Source organism: Chiloscyllium plagiosum, unplaced genomic scaffold, assembly GCF_037043375.1.
Source record: "Chiloscyllium plagiosum isolate Xiang-an unplaced genomic scaffold, Cpla_swu_hap1 HiC_scaffold_13, whole genome shotgun sequence".
In the NCBI taxonomy this organism is placed as follows: Eukaryota; Metazoa; Chordata; class Chondrichthyes; order Orectolobiformes; family Hemiscylliidae; genus Chiloscyllium; species Chiloscyllium plagiosum.
Genome location: NW_028270151.1, coordinates 22,681,824 through 22,697,011, shown reverse-complemented (window position 1 = coordinate 22,697,011; position 15,188 = coordinate 22,681,824). Strand labels below are relative to the sequence as shown.

Sequence of the window (15,188 nt, the reverse complement as noted above, 5' to 3'; positions counted from 1 at the left end):
TTCAGCAGGTTAGATTAAACTTTAGTCTAAAAATGTCAAGGATTGTAATGGCCCTGAAACCTGTTTATGTTTTCAAGATGAAACTCTCAGTAGGATGTCTCCAAAATCTCACCCTTGGGGTATCCAACTGTGCCCCCAAATATCCACAACCTTTTTATGAGAGAGAGTTCCAGACACAACAGTGACAGCATTTCAAAATGCAAGACATGCCAACACTCAGGCTTGGGCTGGCAAGTGGCAAGTAACATTCACGCCACATAAGTGTCAGGCAAAAACCATCTCCAACACGAACAAAAGTAGCCATTTCCCTTTCAAATTCCATGGCATTACCTTCACTGACCTCCCCCACTGTCAACATCTTGGGGATGTTGGGAAACCCTCCCTCTATTCTTATCCAGAATGGAACTGGACCACCATATAAATAGTGGCAATGAAAGCAGGTTAGGCACTAGGAACCATGCAGTGTATAAATCATCGCCTGACTCCCCAGAGCATCTCCAGCATCTCCAAGGCACAAGTAGGAGGTGACAGGACACTCCCCACTTGTCTGGATGAGTGCAGCTCCAACACTCACGAAGCTTGACACCATCCAGGACAAAACAGCACACATCCACAAACATCCAATCCCTTCACCAAAGAAGCACAGTGACAGCGGTGTGTACCATCTGTGAGACACACTCAGAAATTTACTCAGGCTTCTTAGACAGCACCTTCCATGCCCATGACCTCTGCCATCTAGAATAACAAGGGCAGCAAATACATGAGAACACCACTACTCCAAACCAATCACCATCCTGACTTGTAAATATATAATTGTTGCCTCACTATCACTGGGCCAAAGTACAGAAGTGCCCTTCCAAACAGGATTGTTGGTGCATCTCCCTCTTCTCACTCCACTGGTTCGGGGGGGACTTACCAACAACCTCTCAAGGGCAATTAGAGACAGGCAATAAATGCCAGTCCATGCAGCAACACTCACATGCAGTGACTGATTTTTTTTTTACAAAGGCACTTCTTTTGTGTAAAGACTTCTGGGAAATTTTGAGTCTAAGCTCCCATGTCATAATCAGTTAACTAGTGAGTGGGAAGCTCTACCTTTTGTGGATCGTGGAAGAAATGCTGGAGAACGGTATTGAGAAACAATTCAACCCTGTTCTAATCAAATGGCAAAGGAAGTTTGAAGGGCTGAATGGACTCCTCCTGATCCTTTTCCTTGTCTTTCTTGCTTTAACTCTATTTTGAATAGTAGACGCAAAAACCCAAAGGCAAAACAAAATTAGTTGTTTTAATTGTCTTACGTTTCAGACAGAATAGAACAAAGTTGTACAAAAAATATTTACATTTGATTAGAGTTTAGATCTTCACAAACATTGGCACAGACAGTAAAAACAAACAGCTGAGTTAATTCTTACAATTATATACAGTCATTAATTACTTGGTTAGAACACAGGGTGAAATCTCCTACATTTGCAGCTTTGTCCATTTGAGATTCCCAGTTTATATTTAAAGACTAACATGGGTTGTGGCAGTGCTTTTGAGGTTTATTCGGGAACTGATGGAACTAAAATGCTCCAATCTGAGCTCTATCCCTCATGACAGTCGTTAGCTATCTGTGGAGGTAAATTCAGGACTTGTGTGTTTCTTGTATTGTAGAACGCATGTCAAAAGCAAATACACAGAATGTAAGAGAACCACAATGGATGAAAGGAGAGGTGGATCAGAAAGTCATGATCAGCTAGCAATATATCTTGACACCACTTAACTATTTATTTGGAGAAACCTGCCTTGCTCTTGCTTTTTCTTCACTATCCACTGAAGTGTGCAGGAAGCATGGATTGGTCTCGACAGTGACATCGCTCAGCGAGCCATATTTGGTCAAAAGTCGATTGCACAGGCTCAAGCACAAAGAATAGAAACCTGGTGGACGTTCTGGAGCATGGTCTGTGCCCTCTGAACTGTATCGGGAACAAAGGGGCAGCAGCTTCACGACAGGTTGATCAAAAATAAACAAGAGAAGACAGAGTGAGAAAAATCAAAGTGGACTGGTAAGAGGTGACAGAGAAAAAGATAGATGTAAACCTCCTTCTCTTTGGTCCTGTATCCTTACCAAAGGACAAACCTGGGCATTGCAGATATTGGGCCTTTGTCAATATCTCACTTAGTTAACCAGTGGTCATGTATGGGCATACACAGTGTTGATAAACTGTTAGACCATACAAACCATCACAGCTGACTATCTCCCTGTCGCTCCAAACATAGACATTCTTCCAGCAGACACCACTATAACTAAAGGCGATTCCTGACTGAACTCTCCCTCCATAACAGGTTGAGAGATAACCATCAGTCTTTCCCAGCCCAGGCCTGACTGTCTTCAGTTATGAGAGGCCAGGATTACCCTGATATTGGGATTCAGTGACTTACAGATTTTGGGGAGCTGACAGCTTCTCTTCAGTCACTGATGGGAATGAAACATAAACCCATTTTTGTGTCAGCCAGGGCTCAGTGGATAGCATCTCTGTCTCTGAGTCAGTAAATTGTGGTTTCAAATCCCACCCTCTGGAATTTGGGCACAAAAGCTGGACTGATACTAACACTGAGGGAATTTGGCATTGTCAGAGAGAACATTTTAGACTTCTTGCCACCAGTTGCATCTAAGAAAGGTGCAAGAGATCCCATTGCACTATTGTTGAAGAGTGTTTTCCATAGTATCCTGGCTAATATTTATCCCTGAAACAAAGCCACTGAAAACTCTATTCTGGTCATTCTCTTTGAGAAACTTGCTACACGCAAATTCACTACAACATTAAAACAGTGACTACATTTCAAAAGAACTTCATTGGTTTGTGAAGCACTTTGGGATATCCTGAAATTGCGAAAGGTGCTATATAAATGCAAGTGTTTCTCTAGCTGACCAGCATTGAATAAATGTTTTGAGTCTAACTTTACCTTGCCAGTCTGACTATTAGAGAACAATAACTTTCGTCGAAGGCCAGTCACTTTGAAAGATTACTTTAGACCATGGTAGTGTTCAATAATGAAGAGGCCGCTGGTGGTTGCCTTTGGCACTGTCTCAGAGCATGAACCTGAATGGAACTGATTCAGCACTGCCATCTCCTGCTTCAAATTCCAGACAAGCAAGTGCTGGCAAAATAAGTTTAACATTAGTAAAGTTAATTAACTAGAAGTCTCACTTATGGGGACATTTCCCCACAACACAAAACAAAGTGTACCAGGGCACATTATTTTATCAACTCTTTATCTTCCCTCTTCTATTCCTGAAAGTTTTGAACAGATTGCTGGGTACGGTTCCACTTTGACTCCTCACTGGGGTACTGTTCAGTTCCTCAGGTAGTAGCTGTTTGTCATGGGTGGGCTAGGAGAGCATGCATCAGCTGTATATGTTGGCAGTAGAGGGCATCAGAGCAGCATATGTCTCTCATCTCATATAATAACAGTGCAACCAGTTCTCAACATTGCTGTGGCAAGAATGATAATGACAATTCCACTCCTGAAATCACTGCAGTGCTCCAATTGTCATTTGTACTGGCATCGGACATGTATCATATAACAGAATTTTAGTTTTAAACCAGGTGTGGCTTTTGCCTATTGCTGTATCTGTTGGATTTTCGAACCTATTATTCCTTGAGGGTAACAAGCCTGTTTCAAACAGCCAAATTTATGGGTATGTACCCAAACAATTCCTTCTAAATCCAAGTGCCTTGTGCATCTACTTGTAACACAGAATAGATTTTATACATTTCTAATGTCAACAAACATGATTTGCAAGTGACAATCACATCAAATCATACAGCATGAAAGATGGCCTAAGGCCCATCATATATGAGTTGTGTCTCTGAAACAGCTATCCAGTTAGTCGTACTCTCCTGCTCCTGCCGCACAGTTCGACATCATTTTTCCCTCTGTTGGGTTTAAACAGTCAAGGCAACTGATCCTGAACACAATTTTAAAATGGATGGACAGAAGGTCAACTCATCCCTGTGCGTCTAAAAGCTTTTAGAAGCACAAAGTGCAAATTTGAGAAATTCACTCTTGACATTTGTCATATTTTTGCTTTATGCTGTGCATAAATTCGCTGCTCTGCTCCTTACAACTATCACTAGTCCTCAAGATGTTCCTCAATGGCTGTGAGAGAACTTGGTCCATGAAAGCCCACTAACATGACTATTTTTTTTCTTTTCCTTAAAGGACCTGATCATATCATTATATGTTTTCTCTTGACTGCAACTAGACTGTCGACAGTACTAATGATACTGACAATTTCTGTCTTTCATGAGCAGATCTTCCAGCATAAAGAGCACGGGAGTAAAAATAGACTGAAATGACCGTGAAAAACCAATAACACAAAGCAGCAGCTGATTTTACACAGTGGCCAATTTTCTTTCCAATGTGTGTAAAATCAGTTATTAATTTATATTGACTATTTTTAATACAGACGAAGATCATTTCAAACCTCTCAATGTTCAAATGCTTAGCCATCGCACTTTAGACCCTGAACAATCAAATTAATTATATTGAGCACAGATTCTCAGGAAACTGTTAAACTGTTTTGTTTAGGACCAATAATTTGTTTCAAATGTTAATTACGCACAATCAGCTAATCAGTGGCACTCAAATAATAGGGACATAGGACAGATGGATGCAGTAATTGAGCTTCAGATTAATGGGAATTCCTGTTTTTTAAAAAAAGCTACAAAATAAACAAATATATTACTGGGGTTCATTTCTTGAAGAACAGAATTCAAGGGATATGACATTATATTAAATTTTTATAAAACCTTGGTCAAACCACGTTTGGAATACTGAGTGCAGTTATGGTCTCAAAGTTACATAAAAATGTATAAAGGCATTACAGAAAGTGCAAAAAATGTTTAAAAGGATGATATCAGAATTGACAGTTTGGAATGACTGGGAAAGAATCAATAAGCTGGAGTTTCTCTTTCTCCAGAAAAGATAAGGCTGAGGAGTTACCTATTAGAGTATTCTTTTTTTCTTCTAAATCTATGAAGCAATTTGAGAGGGCAGACATAGTGAAAATCTTTCTATTAGTGGCACAGACCACAACTAGGGGTTATCAGAGTATTCTCGATTAACTAATCAAGTGAACTGTACAGGAGCAACCCCTACCCAGAGGGAACTCATGATCACAGGGAGTGACTGAGGCAAATGTTACAGATATGTTTGAGCCAAAGCTGGATAAACACATGAAGGACAAAGGAACAGAAGGATATACGAACACATGAGCAGATAAATTAGGAGCAGTAAGAGGCCACTTGCCTTCTTGAAGCTGTTCCACAATTTAATAAAACCATGGCTGATCTGATTACATCACATTCACACCTTTCACTCCCTTGCATAACAAAGATCTATCTACCTCAGCTTTAAAAGTATTCAAGGACTCTCGTTGCACTGACTTGTGAGTTCAAAAGACTCATGACACTGTGAGAAAAAAAGACTCTTCATCTCTCTTTTAAATGGACATCTACTTCTTTTGAAACAGTGACCACTTGTTCTAGATGTGTTGATGGGATGAAATGCTGATGAGGCTAATGTACAGTATGAACCTGTTGGGCTAAATGGCCTGAATGAGTGCCCCAAATTCTATGTAATACAACACAATACATTGTCACCAGTCACACAGCTTCCAGAATAGCAACTATCTGTGTTAGGGTCCAAATCAGCTTTAAAAATAAAAGGTCTCAATCAAAATTGTCACTATTAATTTTTGGAAAGATTACCATTGTTGAAAACTGTTGCACTTGTTTCAGAATATAGATCTAAATTTTAACAATCACTGATGACTGTGATCAGAGTAACTTCAAGCAATTTTCATCCCTTAGTTTTCAATGATGCTCAATACTTTCTCGTTAAGATTTTTCTGCCTTATTGATCACTGGACTCTGCTGAGAAAAGTAACATAGGTTAGACAGTAATAGTTTATCACTCAGAGGCAGCTCAGACTGCACTTTGTCGGTATTTGTACCAACAGAGGCAAACATTTGATACCTGCGTTCTGTTTTACATGAACAGATAAAGTGGAACACAAACAACTGAGGCAAGCTTGACCATAACATCATCCAACAAATAATTCCAACCCACACAATCTTTGAGGTATTGGTTCCCTTGAAGGAAATGCTCTGATACTTCAGTTACTTGAATGGCCTTGAACTATGGTCACATCTGCCCTTTCAGGTCAAGGGTCAAGGGTCATCATTTGAGAGAACTCCCAACTTCTCCTCTTCAATCTCCTGGCTAACAGTTAATAGACAACCTTCTGAAAAATATTATCTAAGACAGGACAGTTCAACTGGTCATTGATCCACACTGACGCGTCTGGAATCTCCCTCATCCATTTGCTCTCATCGGACTCCAGTGGCAACTCACAGTGTGAAGACGAGCTGACAATGTTATAAAACGCTGAGTGCTTCCTTTATCGTCATCTCAAATGAATCACAAAATGTTCTCAGAAGAAGGAAATAAAGATAGTGTCTCTAATCTCACTCAGAACAATGGAAAGTATGCACTATCCTAATTGTAAGGTTGATAGTCATGTTCTCAGATTTAAAAACAAAGACAAATTCAAGACTGGTTGGTAATTTGTGCAAAGCTGTTGATATCCTTCATGACTATTTCAAGTGCAGGGAACTTGTGTGTTTTGTAAACAATGTGTAGCAGTGGCAGCTGAATTGGTCAATCTGCCTGGCTGGGAACCCAGGTAAACCGCCAACCTCCCTCCCCATCACGTTGTACAAAGGCCTGGCCTTGGCAGAAGGTGTGCGTCTTCACGTTGCGGTGGGGATTGAGCGAGGTGGAGAAGGCCACATCCGTTTTATTCGGGGCTGCCTTGCATGCATGAAAGGGCGGTTCAGTGGGGTGGTAAAGTGCGTGGATCGGGCGAGGCGGTGCTGAATAATGGGGGCGGGGAGAGAGCTCGTTTGTACAGCAAGTCTCCAGTGGGCAGGGACTGGCAAGGAAGTTCCCTGCGGCTGCAGGATCCTGGCTGTAGTCTGCTGGCATTGCATAGTCCGTGTTGTACTCGGTCACCTTCTGTTGATCGCTGCTGTAATCAACCAACGTCTCAGAAATAATGGCACTGTAGTTAGCTGAAGAACTGTCATCAATAGTGTTGGCATCTTTTAATCCTAAAGTCTTGAGCACCCAGGTTTCGACATAGGGATTATGATGATCATCTTGGGCGTTATAGCAGCTACTTTTATTTTTACAGATTGGGTTTCCTCGTCCTCTCTTTGGGAGGCTCTCTGCTGCTGGTTTCTCTGCAAAGTAATCTCCAGCCTCGTCCTGCTTCTGAAACAGGCGCTTCTTACATTTGGAAATTCCATCATTCTTTTGTCCATTTTGAATCAATAATTTCTGTTAAAATGAAAATAAGGTGAGTTTTTGTTTGCTGCTTTGGAAATCTTATATTAATGAAGAGAAAGAGGACTTTTAGAATGTTCAAGTCTGGTGGTGTTTTGCCAGCAAAGGACTTTTGATCTGTTATAATTTGGGAAATGGGGAACATAACTTATATACAACAAGGTTCCACAGACAGCAATAGGGAAATGACCAGATAATCGGTTATAGGAAGGTTGATTCTAGCATGAATATTGGTTAGGGAACCATGCTCTTCTGTAAAATTCCTCGTGTTTTTTTTTTACATCTAGTCAACAGGACAGATGGGGCTTTTGTTTAACAACCCATCCACAAGGCAGCACCATGGACAGCACAGCATATTCTCCTTGGATATGCTACTGCCAAATTAACAGCTTCAATGTCCTCAAGTGGTACTTGAACCCACAACCTTCTGGCCTCAAGTCAAGAGTGCTGAATAGTGAGACACAGCTGACACCAAAATACATTCTTGCCAATAATAATAGTCAGGTATGTTTGGTACAGTCACAACCCAATCCCTAATGGATCTGAACCCACAACATTAAACTACTCCAAACAGGCTTATTAGATTCATCAATCAGATGACTAAGATGCCAAGATCAGTAAGGCTAAACTTCCACGTCAACAGAATAGTGCCAATTTCCTTATGTTACAATAACTACATTACATATAGACTAATGTTGAGAGCTTTATCTGTATCTAACCCTGTGATGTAACTGCCCCGGGGAGTGTTTGATGGGACAGTGTAGAGAAGATTTTACATTCAATCTGTGCTGTTGGTAATCTGGGAATACCTTCACAAACACTAAGTCCAGTGCTGATAAGTTATAGTTGAACATAAATAAATTACCAAAAATTAACATCTTCTTATATTTAGGGACATCTGATATAGTACTCATTGGTCCTACCGGCATGGATGCATTTTGACAACTACATACCCTGGCCTTGTCCTCCAAGGATTTAACGTAAGTGGAGTTCAGGTATTCTCTCAGCTTGCTGTTTTCCTCATGGAGCCTAGCAAGTTCTTCCTCCTTTTGTTCAAGTGTGTCCTGGAGCTGTGGAAATAATTATTGGAGATTTTGTATTACAAACAAATTGGCTGTTGCAAAGTGCTTAAAATGTGCCCTAGTTCCCTCTTGAAAGTGGGTCGTTTAAGATAAATGATAGCAATTTGGCCAAGGACCTTATCTTTGGGAACTCTGTCTGCAATTTCTTGGAGGTATGATAATTGTTCTTCGATATCCTCAATCATCATCGTGTACATTAGATATGATTTCAGCTGCTATAGACTTTCCACTGTAAAGACTAGTTTCCCTAATGGCAGACACGTGCTAATAAGGAGAATAAGATGGATTGTTCTCAGAACAATAAGGTTAAGATTTATTTGAGGTACTGAAAATTTTGAGGGGCTAATGTGATTAAATGGAGATATTGCTTTCACTGACCAGAGGGTCGGTTATGAGTGAACACAGCTATCTTTACGAAGGAAGTTTGAAGTTTGGAACTGTCTTGCATAAACAGCAATTGATGATTGCTCAACTGTTCTTATAAAACCGAGACTGAAAGATTTTCATAAAAGCAAAATATTGCAGACGGTGAACATCTGAAATAAAAACAAGGTGCTGGAGAAACTCAGCAGCTTTAGCAGCACTTGGGTAGAGTGAAACTTGTTTTGAGTCTGATATGACTTTTCTTCAGATAGAACAGAACTGATTAATTTTGCTATCCAAATGCATTAAGGGATATGAGGCATGGAACCCGTTATTCATTCATGGGATGTGGGCGTTCCTGGCTGTGCCAACATTTATTACCCAGATGAGTTCCATTTTTTAAAATCCAAATTTCATCATCTGCCAGTTTTGGTATTTGAACCCATCACTATAGAACATGAACCAGAGTTTCTGAATGGCTGATCCAGTGACATTAACACCATGCCATTTCCTCCCTTTGATGGGTATATAGATTTTGTGATCATACTGATGTCAATACGATCTCAGTGATGCGTAACAGAATAGATTTGAGGTATTGAATGGCTTCCCCCATAACTAAGTTCCAAAGACAATTGACAAAGGAAATGAGAGATAGGGATGAGGAGATTTTCTTTTCTCTGTGAGAGGCACCAAATGGATTGAGATTAAATGGGTAGATCCACCACTGAGCCTGCACAGTTGCTCTAGGGTGCATAGCCTCCAGCTGTGATGTATTAGTGTATGCAACCTGTGTAAAAATGTTAAAGGGATTGGATGTAGGTTTGCTCGCTGAGCTGGAAGGCTCATTTTCAGACATTTCGTCACCATACTAGGTAACCTCTTCAGTGAGCCTCCGAATGAAGCACTGCTTACTGAAGATGTTACCTAGTATGGTGACGAAACGTCTGAAAATGAACCTTCCAGCTCAGCGAGCAAACTTACATCTAGAACCTCAACCTGAGCTACAAATCTTCTCAAAACATGCTAATGTTAAAGGGAATATGAAAAGTCAAATTTAAAGCTCTGAAGTATGGAGTGATGCTGTGTTCCTGAAGTATCCAATTGGTTAGTTGGAGCAGTCCAATCATGCCAGCCCTTGTCCTGATATACAGAACCAGACAGAAGTTGGAGGCCATTTAGCCCATCATGTGTGTTCCAATTCTCTGCAAATAAAATTCACTCAGTCCAAGTCCCTCACCTTTTCCCTGTAGCCTTGGGATGGCATTTTCTTTCAGATAATCATTCAATTTTCTTTTGAAAGACACAGTAGGCTAAGCAATGTGTATCTATTTCTTGGCTTAGTAAATGGGGTCGAGATGCAGATCAGCCATTATCGAATTGAATGGTGGAACAAGCTGGGGAGTGAAGAATGGCCTCCTTCTGGTTCTATGTTCTTGGCCCAGGATAACACAAGGAAATTAAGTTATTGATTCTCATTGCCCAATAGTTATTAGATTTTTAAGCATCGGTCAAGAAGATTAATGGAATCTCTAAGGATTACAATCAAAGCAACAAATTACCTGTTTATTTTTATGGAGCTGAGATGATAGGTGGCCTGTCCATATGAAGTCATCTTGGACACTTGTGTCATATTCCAGGAAGTAGTCTATTGAGAAGTTGAAGCAAGTCATTGAGTCATGCCAATCATGGAGCTACACAGATTCTCCCACATTACTAGTACCAGTCTTTCCAGACTCCCCAAGATGCTGGGCTCCCGGGTGCACAGGCTACCCCACTTCGCTGGGCGCCCAGGTACACAGACCCCCCATGTTGCTGGGCGCCCAGGTGTGCACAAACCCGCACCCCCCATGATGCTGGGTGCCCTGGTGCACAGACTCCCCCACGTCACTGGGTGCAGACTCCCAAATGTCACTGTCGCCCATGTGCACAGAACCCCCCCATGATGCTGGGTGCCCTGGTGCACAGACTCCCCCATGTCACTGTCGCCCACATGCCCAGACTCCCCCATGATGCTGGGCACCCGGGTAAACAGACTCCCCCACATCACTAGGTGCCCGGGTGCACAGACTCCCCCATGTCGCTGGGTGGTGAATCTGTGGTCCTCGTTGTCACGGAAGGCTGTGGAGACCAAGTCATTGAGTGTCTTTGAGAGATCAATGGGTTTGGATTATTAAGGGGATCAAGGGATGCCAGGGAAGGCAGGAGACTTAGGTTGAGAAACACATATACCATGATGGAGTGATGGAGCAGTCTGGATAGGCCGAACGAGCTAGTTCTGCATCTTGTGGTCTTATGGGCTAAACCATCTTTGCCATTTCATTGGGTGGCCGTGTATGCGGACTCTCCCTCATTGTTATGAGCCAGTCTGTACAAACGAGGATGCCCACTTTCCATTTAATGATTTTTTTCCCCGTTTGTTGTAACAAATTGGCTGTTTCAGCACTATTTGATTTGTAAATGGAATACAAAGTCAGGATTGGAATTTGGAAGCCATTGACCCCAGTTTCCCCCAGCCACAGGCCAGCTCCGGCCTCTCCATGTCCCCCCACCTTTTGCTGATTTACTGGGGTACCCGTTTTCCGGGAGCTCAGGAGCGGGGCAACGAGCCCACGACAACTCGGGGCTGTACACGTGCCTCACGCCGCTTCCTGGTTTAATGTTTAGCTGGGCTCATCTCTGGAGGCGGGTTTCAGGGGAAGCGAGCCAAAGGTCGAGGTAACAGTGTGGGTGTGTAAAACAAACCATCCAACAATAATAAGAGCCGAGCTGCTGCAGCGGGAGCTCAGCAAAACGGCAGGGACGGCATGGCTGTTGGACTTTATTTACTCAGTTGCCAGAAACGCTCCGTTACTGCACCAGGAGCAAGGGGTGGGGAGGGGGCAGCTCGGGGTGTCCAGGCCAGGCTGCACTTCACCCCAAGACTGGAGCTGCTCTCCTAGCCAAGGCCTACTACGTCTCTTACCTTGTGGCTGGGTTTCTCTCTGGCTGCTTCTGCTGTTGTCCAGGATACCGCCCGGCCACTGAGAGTACCAGGTTTCCATGGAAATGTCAACACTGGCTGACGTCGCCAGTGAAGAAGAGTACTCATAGTGCTGGTCTCCTACAAAGCACTGGTCCTGGCAGGAGAGAATAGTGTTCTGGAGATGGAGGAGAGATGGAAGAGGGAGAGAGACATGGAGGGTGTGAGAGAGACAGAGTGTGTGTGCGAGAGAGAGAGTGGGGAAAGCGACAGGGTGGGTGAGAGAGAGGATGGCAGACAGAAAGAGACAGTGGGGAGAAGGAGAGAGACAGGGTGTGAGAGAATGTGGAGAGGGAGAGAGGCAGGGAGGGTGAGAGAGAGAGTAGGGAGAGGGGGAGCGATAGGAAGGGCGTGCGAAAGATACACAGGGAGTGAGGAGAGACAGGTAGGGGGTGAGAGATGTTGGGGGTGGCGGAGAGAAAGGGAGACAGGGAGAGAGTGGAAGGGTGTGGGAGAGAAAACGAGGGAGAGAAATAGGTGGGACAGGGAGAGAAGAGAGACAGGTGTGTCGAAGAGGGGAACAGAGAGACGAGAAAAAAGGGAGAAAGAAAGTTCAGAGAGCGAAGGGTAAGCGGAGGAGGGAGTGGGAAATGGGCAGGGAATAAGGGGGTAACGGTGGGCAGAGAGAGGGGGGTCAGAGAGAGGAGCAGGGGGATCAGAGAAGGGGTGGGGGTCGGGAAGAGGGGGTAGGGCGTCAAAGAGTGAGGGGAGCGGAGAGGGAAGGTAAAAAGGGGAGAGGTGTCAGAGATATGGGAGGAGACAGAGAGAGGGGAGTTCGAGAAAGACAGAAAAAAAGTGGACAAAGAACAAAGAGAAGGGGTACAGGGAGGGAGGGAGTAGGGGCGAAAGAAAAGGCGAGAAAGGGGGACAGAAGAGGAAGAGTGGGGAGGATTGGAGAGAAAGAGCGGAACGTGAGAGACAAAAGGCAAAAGGTAGAGAGGCGAGGGGGAGGGGCAGGGGAGGAGAGAGAAAGGGGAGCAGAGAAAGAGAGGGGGAGAGGGAGTGGAGGGAGTAAAGAGAAAGAAATGGTCACACACACACAATTGGAAAAATAATAAGCGAGCGACAATGAGATCTGCAGTGATTTTTCGCGGGTTGGAAGGCCGCCATTCTCAGTATTGGCATGTCTCTGCCGAACTCTCTCATTTGTCGGAATCTGCCTCGTTGTTTCGCGTCTCATTTCGCTGAGCTATTTCAAACTCTCGTGCTTGTGCTGATTTCTGGGTGGATTTTGGCTTTCGGTTCTGACTTGTTCTAGTCTCCCGAACACATTAAGTAGTGCGGGACCTCTCTCTGGCTCGCTCCGATATTCATCCTATCTTTTCCACACACTCGCCAGCTCCCGGGGTGGGGGGCGGACTGCCCCACTCACACAAGCCGCCCCAGCGCTCCGTCTCCCGTTCACAACCCACTATCAAACTTGGGCGTTATTTTTAAAACAAAAACAAGTTGAGGAACGGGATTCCCGTGGTTTCTGATTCGGCGCGCTCGCTAAAGAGTGAAACAATGCCACCCAACTAAAGCAGAGAGAGACAGAGAGGGAAAACATCTAAAAAGAAAATAAAAACAACTAAACAAAAATACACAAATGCTGGTACTGGAACAAACAAAAGGGGGATAGTCAGAAAAAGGAGTGAGAAAGGGAAAAGATAAAGAGAGCGAGGGAGACAGAAAAAGACTGGAAAGAGAGAGAGGGGCGGGGCAAGAGGAGTAACAAGAATCAGACAGAAAGAGTGAAAGGCAGAGGTGGAGAGAGAGAGAACGAGACACAGGATGGAGAGATGGAGGAGAGATACACATAGATGCAAATTGAAAGGGAGGGGCAAAAACGGATCGAAAGAGAGAGGGGAGAGGGAGAAAAATGGGTAAAGAGGACAGATAGAATCACGCCAAAGAGTAAAGCGGGACACACCCACTGGGGTGAGGGGGGCGGGGGTGCTGTACAGAAAGAGGGAGTGAGACAGAACTGAACCTAATGATTAGGGAAACATAATCCCAATTCCTCAAACGTTAGTTTCGAGGTCCTAAACACAGTCAAAAGGAAAAGTTGTACTCAGTCATTTACCCACACACTCTAAACAATACTGCAACACCAATCAGATTACAGAAGAAGGAAATATTCTATTCAAAGTGCACAACCCTGAAACCACACACCAAAACCTCTCCTACTTCCCCTCCACTGCGATTAATGTGGACAGAAGTTCTGGAGAACGTTTTAAACTCTTCTTTCCCGTTTGTCTGTTTCTTTTGGGATATGTTAGAGTCTAAAATTGCACAGCTAACTAAAGTCAGTGGGATCAGCCTAACCAAACTCCTCTCGGAGGTTTTCGGCAGCACGGCCTCAGAGTTTTGCAACATTGTCAAACCCCATCAGCCTGCTTTACCCTGAACTGTAAATCTCAGGCTCAATCCTGTACTACGTTGAAGACTGCAGCAGGGACATCCACTCGCAGGTAATGTTTTGGTGCAGACTCCCAGAGATCTGAAGCTGCTCTGAAATACAAAGACCCTCACACAGATCGCCCCCGTCCCCTGTAATCGAGTCTGCGTGCACTCAACAGAGAGCTACAGTGCCCAGACTAAAGTGAAACCTCACACCCTTTCGGCTAATGGGAGGAAATGATTCAGAAAGTGGCGACTGGCTCCGTTTTATGATAGTGTGTGTTGCTGTTCAGCCTTGCAAGCTCCTTCTGCCTCTCTCGGCGAACTCGCTTCACAACTGCGTTCTCTCCCAGAGGAAGGGATCCTTGACTTGGGTCAAAGTGAACGCAGCTCCTTTGCAGTCAGTTGCGAAGAGCTAGAGAAGTGACATTCGAGAGAGCTGGACGGGCAGCTTTCCCGACTTTGCAGGGCTCACATTCACCACTTGTCAGGTGCATGAGGTTTTCTGAGCTGGTTAGACTGCTGGTCAGTCTAAAAAACAGCCTCCTAATTGAGTTTAAAACGCTGCATAAGGCAAATAAAGTTTTACTCTGCTCCCCCTTTCTCTCCCCCTTCCACCCACTGGGTCCTCAGATGCTCAGATTCACTTACCATCTCGAAGAGCGTGTGTCAGAGAGAGGGGGAAGAGACACACGGGCAGGCACGTTCTCTTTAAAACTCCACAGCCCTTTAAACCGACCTGAGAGTGTTGGTCCCACTATGGCTCTGAGCTCTGAACTGAACCAGTGACGCCTCGTGGACCAGCTCAACGAGCGATCTGATTTGGTGCAAAGCTGGCAACCTTGTGACGTGAGTGAGCAGCAAACCTGCTGAAATAAAAGTCAAGCAAGCAAGGCAGGGGTGGGGGAAAGAAAAAAAAATCCTCTTCAGCCTGTCCTCTGGTCCTT

At 44.0% G+C, this 15,188-nt stretch overlaps 1 protein-coding gene across 1 annotated transcript; it reads right to left on the bottom strand.

Annotated features, from left to right (window-relative positions):
* Positions 1 to 1,271: 1,271 nt before the first annotated feature.
* Positions 1,272 to 14,950, bottom strand: gmnc (geminin coiled-coil domain containing). Its single transcript, XM_043702619.2, has 5 exons — positions 14,893 to 14,950; positions 11,803 to 11,977; positions 10,400 to 10,485; positions 8,349 to 8,465; positions 1,272 to 7,389 (listed from the first exon to the last, which is right to left on the bottom strand). Exons 1-5 carry the CDS (start codon positions 14,893 to 14,895, stop codon positions 6,709 to 6,711), a joined length of 1,062 nt encoding a protein of 353 aa, XP_043558554.1. The 5' UTR covers positions 14,896 to 14,950; the 3' UTR covers positions 1,272 to 6,708.
* Between the last annotated feature and the right edge of the window lie 238 nt (positions 14,951 to 15,188).